Here is an 8,814-nt window from a genome sequence, read left to right as displayed (position 1 = left end):
AAAGCTGGAAATCCTCCATTCAAAACATCCCCAAAACTAGATGCAAACAAATATACTTCCAACACATCTTATTTTTCAGTCCTTTAAACCCTTCTCTTGACTTTCGGAGGACTAACTTCTGATTTTCTAAAGCTCAGAGTTGGCAATATCAAACCCAACCAGGAAATACAAAAGAAAAACAGCATTTCAGTATTCTTTTATTATTGGGAGGTTTTGACCATTTTTGTCATGTGGTTTGCCTAAAATAATAATAAAAAAGAATCTTTCTTTGGAGCTGGAAAGGGAAGAGCAGCGTGTTTATTTCATGTATGACTCATCAGCTCAGTGCTGATAGGCTAAACCCTTCAGAAGCTAACACTCTATAGAGCTGATCGTTTTTAATATAAAACAGTAAATGTTTAAAACAACCGTTGCTTTTTTTTTTTTTCCTCTTTTCTTCCTGTTGTGGCCAATAAAACATAAGAGAGGCCACACAGTTTACATTTTAATAAAATTAAGTTATTTGGTGCCATGTTATTACAGTCTTTATTGGAAAGTGGAATAAATTGCACACAGAGGAGTCATAGGAGGGAGAAATCACTGCGAATAAACATAGATTCTGGGATGCATTTATTTGCTGGTTTCATCTCAAAGGAGGAAGGCTTTCCCTGGGAAAACAGAGGCAACCCCGGGGCTCCGGCCTTGGGGAGGCACCCCTGCGTCACTCCAGCCAAGGATGAACTTTTTGGGGAGCTGGTGCCACAGCGGGGCCATCCCGGCCCCGTCCAGCCAACGTTTTCCACACGCATCCTCCAAGAGAAACCTGTCCTGCAGCCACAGCTTGACACCCCGCAGTCCCGAAGTGCTGGGGCAGCCTGGCCTCCTGCTCATCAGCCGTTTGCAGGGCCAGCCAAAAACGTTGGTCCCGAGGCTTTTTGCTGGATGTTGGGGGTTTCTAGGCGAGCGCCAGGGCACACCAGGAGTCCTGCCGGAGTGGCACACTCAGCCCGGGCTGCGAGGCCATGGTGGTGGGGGAGAAGGTGTAGTCCTCGGGCTCGAATTTGAACTCGTGGTTGCCGGCCAGTGCCTCGTCTGACTGGCTCTGTGCCTGCCCCAGGAAGAGAAGAAGCAAGTCGTTAGAAAACCTGTTATTAGCCAATGGGTCACTCTTCCCCTTGTCATAATGCGGTAGCTGGACTAGGATGGATTATGAACAGGGTGGGTTATCCCTGATGCTACTGCTGCCCTTCGGAGGAGCTCGGACTCGGGTAGGAAGGGTGCTCCATCCCCAGCGGGGAGGAGGCATCCTAGGGCCCATCTGCATTGATTTGTTGAATAAACATGTCCAGTTTGGAGACCTCTAGGCACGTGTATATTTTTTAAGAGCGCGGCACAAATCAGATTTATCGGTTTCAGCCAAAAATCCCCCTTTCCCATACGGCGCAGCTGGCGCCGTGCCAGTTCACTTGGCTGCTGGAGCTGAGCTTCCCCTCCATGCACACATGTCCAGCTCGGGGAGGGCTCAGGCCCGGCATAAGGATAGTGCTGGGTCACAAAATTTTGATGTGTGGGTTGTTTTAGAGCCATTTTTTTCCTCCACCAAGACAAAATAGCAACCCACCCCAAGGAAACCCTCGAGGCAGAAGCAACCTGGGGTCTCGGACAGAATTATAGCTCTGTGAGCGCTGAGAACCTCAGGGCTATAAAGTACAGATGATGTGTGCCCAGGGAGCTTTTTCTTGGGAGCTACAGAGGTTTCCACCCTGTGCTGATCCCACCAATTCAACAGGATTTTAACTTGCAGGATTTCATGGCAGGAGACAGGAAATAAACCCAGCTCCGTGCCAAAGCTGGTTCACTCCCTATCGCCTCCACGGCAGCAGGGCTTGGACCTCCCAGTTCCCCACTGCAAGACGGAAGAGCCGATGAGGAGCCAACAGGCTGGAGCCCTTCCTGGTCCGCAACATCTTGGCTGACACTCCCTGCTTTCCTCGCTCCGAGGCGGTCCATCAGGATAGTGGCCCCCAGTGCAATGAACTAATTGTTTAGCCTCATCAAGACCCCCCAGTCAGCGACTACCGAGGCGTGTGGAGCTTCCACCCCAGCAGGCAATGGCTGCGGGCCCCTGTGCCTTACCTGGGACACCGACACTATGGTTTGTCCGGGATACTGTGAGGTCGTGCTGGGCTCTGACTTTAAAGTGACCGTGCTGTCTGAGTTTGTAATGGAAGAAGGGGAGTTAGTGGCCGAAGTTGTAGACCCTGGAAGACAATCGGTACAGGACAATGAAGCAACATCGGTACAAATCTGCTCTTAAGGTAATTTATATTTTAATGGCTACCATCACATCTCATGGTACAACTCTACTGTTCTCTTTCTCCACTGCATCTCTGCCAAGGTAAGGCTTTGTATTTGGCTGCCAAGATGCTGATGGAGGAGGAGGAGGAGGAGCACCCTTTCGCAGCCGGGCAGTGCTGGTTCTGGTACAGGCCAGGTGGGCTAATGTTGAATTTGTCATGATACCTTCCCTTTGACTCCTTCATACACCATCCTCAGCCCTGTTTTTTTCCCATTACTCAATTTATCTCAGATCTACTTGAACACAAGCACTGCTGGGCTGGAGCCAGGTGCCTATAGGACAGAGGAACCTCACAGGAATACAACAGCACTGCGGTTTCCCACCCAGCCTCCTCCTTCCACATGAGGTCTACGCATAAATACAGGCCCTACATCCAAAGCAATCATCAGGGAGAAAAAAAAAAATCACAATATTGTTTTCTAATTATAATTTTTTGCAGAAGACATGTTGAGGTGAATTATGCTCCAAGCCCCCATGATGGATCGTGGCAGCACTGTACCTGTTGAGGTTTTGCCTTTGGTAATGTTTTTAGGCTTCCTTTTCCTCGTCTGGATGCTTTCCTTTTTCATGGCCAGAGGTCGTGGTACCTTGACATTCATAAAGTTTAGAATCATTAATACTGCAGTTTACTTAGTTCCTTCCCACACACATGTTGCTCTCCTATTTACATGCCGTAGTTCATGCAAAGCACCTAAAGTCCTTGTCCTTCACTAAGTGCTATTTTTCTCTGCAACAGGCCTTGGCTGGAAGATCTATAAGGCTAACAGCTAAAGCTTTCCCACAACTTTTGTTTTTTCCTTTATTTCCTATTTTCCTTTTCCTGATTTATTAGTGACCTTTATGACAGGGCCCTATTAAATTACACTGACAGACTGAGAGCCCACATGGCTCAGAGGGAATGGTCATGGGATAAAGAGACTTTACGGCAGAAGTTCGAAGAGGCCCGTATAGAGGGATGAAGTCTCCTCTTTGGCTGATGGACATGTTACCAACAGCTGATAAATGTTATCAGCTAGCCTCCACGTGGACTTCTGAGCATTCTTCACACATTCTTAACTACCACATCTATAAGAAATACGTTCCTTTTCTCCAGCCTGGGTTTGGGAAGCCTCAGTCTCCAGCTACTGGTGCCTGGTAAGCTTTGTTTCCGGAGAGTAACTTGGCAAAAAAACTTAATTAAGAGCCACCCAGTGCCAGAAATCTCTCCTCTACACAGGCACCTCCTGAGAATGTTCCAGTACCACTTTAGCCTTATTCTGGAGCACCTCAGTAGACTGAACTTTTAACTGTTCAAGGAGACAGGACTGGACTACGGCTCTTCTGGGTCCAGTCTAGAGGCTGGTCCCTCCAGACCTGATATCCTGGACCTGCTGGGCGGTGATCCCAGCACCCAAAGGGTCCCTCCCAGTGCAGACATGCTCCTCACCCCGTGGAGCTTCATGTACAACCCGCAGGCATTGCAGACAGGCTCCCCTTCGGCGTTCCTTCTCCAGAGGGTGGTATTGGTCGTGTGGCAGTTAGTGCAACATAGGCCAGCACGTCTAGATGAAGACTTAAAAACAAACAAACAAACAAATGCATGAATGCACACGTAGGAATGATTGATTGGGAAGTTTCCTTTCATACAAAAATAAAATCTCCAATTACACCAATTTCCTGGAAAATGTGAAACACACACGATAGCCAAATTCAGATCAAAGAAATTGCATTCAAATGAGGTCACTGCAATTTGCAAATGCTTTTCTTATTGAGCGTGATAAACCTGGCAAATATCCCTGCAACTCATTTCACAAACTTCCAACAAATCTGCTGGAAGTGATCAGGGCTCAGAGCACAGAGAACTTTCCTCCAGGAGATCCACTCAGATGGAGAAGGAGATGGAAAATGCCAGCCAGGCTTTAATCACACAAAGAAAACTCCTCCTGGTTAGGCAAACTCTTCACCTGTTTTTCTGCACTCAGAACCACCGCTAAAGTTAGCAACACCCCAATTAATCTCTGGTTTAAGACAACTGGAATCAATTGGCAGAACTGAGCAGAACCAAACTGAACTGGCCCGTGGTGGGACCAGGGAGGTTATTCTTTGCACGTCTCGCAGATAATCTGTTCTTTTACAGACTGCAGGAACACCGTGCAAACATTAATTAATGGCATATTTTGTGAGTGCAGTGATTGCTGGCTCTGAAACATTAATACTTCCAAATGGAGAAGGAAAATATTCTTGGCAGAAGCAGCAAACTAATTTCTGATAACGGTACTCCAAGCCACTGGAAAATTCACGTCTCTATATACAGACCTGTCATCTCAATAGGCATTTCATTTGAAAGTCTCTTAACACTAGGTATTGAAAGTATTTCAGTAAAAGACTTCACTGAATATAAGATACCAGTGACATAAGTAATATCAGAGGGTCTCCACATTCAGATGTTTGAATATGTTCTTCAGCCTTGAGGAAAATCACTTTGATTCCTCTCAAAGCAGACAATAGGTGATGCAGGCAATAAAGAACTCCCCGTTTGTTTATTCTTCCATTATTGCTCCATATCATGACTGAGCAATATAACGAATGAGGTGGGAAGAGTAGGAATAAAAATTAAATGTTTTTACAAGGCTAGCAGTCAAATAAAGATCAGCTTTGAGTTTCAAGAGACACAAGTGACATGCCCAAGCTTTGATTCACTCGTTGCTCTGCAAAGAGGTCTCAGCAACTATTCGCAAATAACGGTATTGCTTTGGAAATTATTTAGCTTTCAGGAAATAACCAGGCAAAAATAATAATACACCGAGGTGTGAGCTGACAAGCCTGGCACAGAGAAGGGGACAGCAATCCTTGTCCCTAATATAGGACGTGGTGTCACAGCGAGATCCTGGAGCTTCTTTAAAGCCTTTCAGCTGCTGGGGCTGTGCCCGTCATCCCTGCAACCAGGAGGGACCTCAGCCCCGATGGGAACAGAGGGAGGTTCGAACACCCACTGGGGGCAATGGCTCTGAGGTCCAGCTCCTGCTGTGGGTGCGGAGGGGAATTCGGAGGCACTCAGCCCTGGGGTAGCTGTGCCCGGCATGGGCCGGTGAGATCTGTCATCGCCTGCAGATGGAGGAAGGCCAACACAAAGCTCTTTGGAAAGCCCCAAGATTTCTGGGTCACCACAGGTCCCTGGGCAGGAGGGACACACTGTTCCTGTTTCATACAACGCTTTGTCCGTGGCTTGCAGGTGAGGTGGCAATGAGACCTGTAGCTCCGGCGGCCCAAGGGCAATGCTGGCCCTGCCAGAGCTCTGCCCACCCTGCCAGCACTGCATCGCAACCTGCTCGTGGGCTTTCTGCTGGGGCGGCAGCATGTGCCTTATGCATCTCCTGCACATCACTTTGTGGGCTGCCTCCTCCTCGCATAGCCAGGGAGAGCAGAAACCATCCTCCATGACCAAATATTACAACTTACACCCCAGAAACCCCATGAGAACCTGGCCCTGCACCACAACCTGCCAGCTTAGCAAGAAAAAGACAGTCAAGGCTACTGTTTCTCACTGAAGGACGAGGGTACAATACATTATTGCTGGTTTCCCAGCAGTTTCCCTTAAAAGAAAATGCATTTCTGCCTCCCTCCACCCGGCTGCCTTTGTACCACTCTGACCTTGTCTAGGAAGTTGTTGACTTCAACATTGTGCTCCAGTGTTTATTTATACAAATGCAGCATACACTCAAACAAAAACTCTTCACGGACCGGGCTTGACAGCCAAGTGCTGCTGATAAGCTCAAGGAATGGTGAGTCGGTGCCTATCGAATCAACTGTGTGTGAGTGCTGCTTGGAGCGCCCAAAAAATTCAGAGCCATCAGGGCAGGTCCATCTGAGGGAGCCCAAAGCTGTCACAGACTGCTTCACCTCCTTTTCAAACGTGGAAATGAAACCACAGGGTTTCACAGGAAAAAAAAAGAAGTCTCTGAACCCCCAGATTTAATCAACACTTCTCTGCCCCCCTTGTCAGCAGGACAGAGGAGACCTGGTGCTGACTGATAGGAAAGAGGCTGCAGCAGAGCATGATGAGATACCTGAGCTCAGCTCCTGAAAGAGGGCAGATCTGAGCCTCAGGGCTGAAGGCAGCAGCATCCTCTGAGATTTGTTACTATGGCTCTGGGGAAACCTGCCCCTTGGAGGATGAGGGAGTTTCAGGAGCTGACGGCCAGGAGAAAGCCAAGGCACACACCATGAACGCTGCATGGCTCTAGGATCCTATTAGATTGTCCCGGGGCTGTCGTCAATCCAATCTCCACCTTCCCCAAAAGCGTCACCAAACTCACTATGCATTGCAAACTGTAAAAAAGGACAGGCTGAAAGAATACTCCCTGAGCCAAGTCAACAAAACTCAACTCCAGGTAAGTCCTTCGACTCAGGACAGTGCGGGAGCTGCTGAGCACAGGGCGGCGGCTGCATCTGCCCTCAGTGCTGCACCACACCGCGAGCTCTGCTCCTAACGCGGGGGAATTGCACCCACAAGGATGGAGCCATCCTGCTCCCCCGGCTGCTCCTGGATGGTAAAAGTGATTTGGCTTTCAGGTCTGGGTCTAAGGTATCATCATGTGAAATGTGCCAAGAAACCTTGGCTAGAAAAGATACTGCCTAAGCTAAAGCGCTGCTTCCATCCTCCTCTGAGATAAATCCTTGCTGCCGAAAGCCACAGCGCTTTGTCTCCAGACACAGGCTCTAGCAAAATGTCTGTCCCTGCTGCACAGAGGATGTTGCCCTTATCTCAAAACAAGAAACACAAAAATGAACTGGAAACTACACTTCACTTGCTTGTCCTCTCCCACGCACAAGCAGGCTGAGCGCTACCGAGCTGCAGGACGTCACTCCCACAGTGTTGTCTGGGCCACATTGATTCCTCCAGGGCCTTCAGCAGGACTTTGCTTTGTGAAAACACAAGTCAGAATAACTCCCTGCGCGCCATCTACTTACAGAACAAAGGTCGTAATGTAAAGGACAAAAGCAACCATTTTTCCTTCCTGTGTCTGTATTTCTCCGTTCCTAGAGCAACGGGGTGTCACCGTGTTCAGTGCTCTGCTCCCCCCCAGCCCGCGCGGGTGAGGTTATGAGCAGGGAAGTCATCCCCCACCATGGAAATCATTTGGGGGAAGAAGCCACAGAGGTACAGGTCGCTCCCTCGGTGGTGGATTTGCAGAACACGCTTGGCACTCTCTTGTCCATTATCATCAGATCCCCGTTCCTCTGATGGGGCAACACTTGTTATGACATGACATTTCAAACCCTTGGAAAAATCCAAGACTTCCATTCCAGAGTCAGGATGGAAAGTCAAAATTGTGGCCCCGTTTCTAATCCATAAAACAAAATCCCCTCAAGTATTTCAACTGAAAGTTTTCCCCTGGATAAGAACAGCTCTTTCATTTGGGCTTTATCATTATTGTACTGATTCCCAAAATGATAATAAAAAAAAAGTGGAAATGCTTTGATAACGCCCATCAAGATTTGCTCATCCCTGAGACACGGTCTTAATTCTGAGAACCAGCGTTCTCCACCAGAAAACTTTGTTGAAATATTTGCCAAAAAATGCCTCACAGGTGCTATGTGCGGGGCTCTGCAGGCAGTGACAGAGGAGCAGGCAGGGAGCTCAGGGTGCAGGCAACGCAAGGCTGTCTCCCTTCCCACGCACCCAAACAAAACACTGAGTAACAGCGAGACCTCTCCAATTCCTTTGAGGGAAAGCTGTTCAAAAAACCCTTGGAAATTCATCCGGCACCACATTTTGATGCTAGTCCAAAATGTAGAGTTGGATTAAAACTGGTTTGCACCTATCTCTTTGTGCATGGATTGTATCTGCTCTGAAGAAATCAGCAGCGTAACTCCGAGATTTGCAGCACAGCAGTGACCAGAGCCTGCTGCCGGGGTGCAGATTTACTGTCATTATTTTAAAAGAGACCAGGAGGGTTTTGGTAAAACAGGCAAAGCCTGTCAGATAATGCTAAATGTCACAGAAACGCCTCAATTTTGATGTGATGAACGAAACGGGATGATTTTCCACAGAGCCGCTGCTCATTTAATTTTGCAAATCCAGAGCCACGTTTCTGCATTTGGAATCAGAATGAAACATCTTGTTCAATCCCAACTAATATATATATATATATATATATATATATATTATAATATATATATTATATATATATTAAATATATATATTATAATATATATATAAGCTTTTCTTACACAGAAACTTGTCATTGCTGGTTACTGCTAATAATTTGTTTTGCAATACAAAAAAAAAAAACCCAACTGCGGGAATACACCCCAGTGAAAGCAAAAGGAGCTCCCAGCTGTTCCCCAGCACGCTCCAGCAAACATCCTGTTTGTAATGACGGCTTTTGACGACAGGCTCTGAAACTAAAACTGTTACCACCAAATTTAAACATCCCAAAGCGACTCTCCAAAAAAAAAAAAAAAAAAAAAAAAAAAAAAAAAAAAAAAAAAAA

General features: G+C 47.3%; 1 protein-coding gene across 1 annotated transcript in view; it reads right to left on the bottom strand.

Annotated features, from left to right (window-relative positions):
• Window positions 1-605: 605 nt before the first annotated feature.
• Window positions 606-8,814, bottom strand: part of GATA5 (GATA binding protein 5) — a 16,926-nt gene continuing 8,717 nt past the window's right edge. The window contains exons 2-5 of the mRNA XM_026862301.1: window positions 3,765-3,890; window positions 2,838-2,925; window positions 2,116-2,240; window positions 606-1,087 (exon numbers count right to left, since the gene is read on the bottom strand). Of these exons, the coding sequence (XP_026718102.1) occupies window positions 935-1,087; window positions 2,116-2,240; window positions 2,838-2,925; window positions 3,765-3,890 (492 nt within the window). The 3' untranslated portion in view covers window positions 606-934. The remainder of the gene's footprint in view (window positions 1,088-2,115; window positions 2,241-2,837; window positions 2,926-3,764; window positions 3,891-8,814) is intronic.

This window comes from Athene cunicularia (genome assembly GCF_003259725.1).
Source record: "Athene cunicularia isolate RWA chromosome 20 unlocalized genomic scaffold, athCun1 chr20_part1, whole genome shotgun sequence".
NCBI lineage: Eukaryota > Metazoa > Chordata > Aves > Strigiformes > Strigidae > Athene > Athene cunicularia.
The sequence above is the reverse complement of the archived record's forward strand: the minus strand, read 5'-3'. Positions and strand labels throughout refer to the sequence as shown.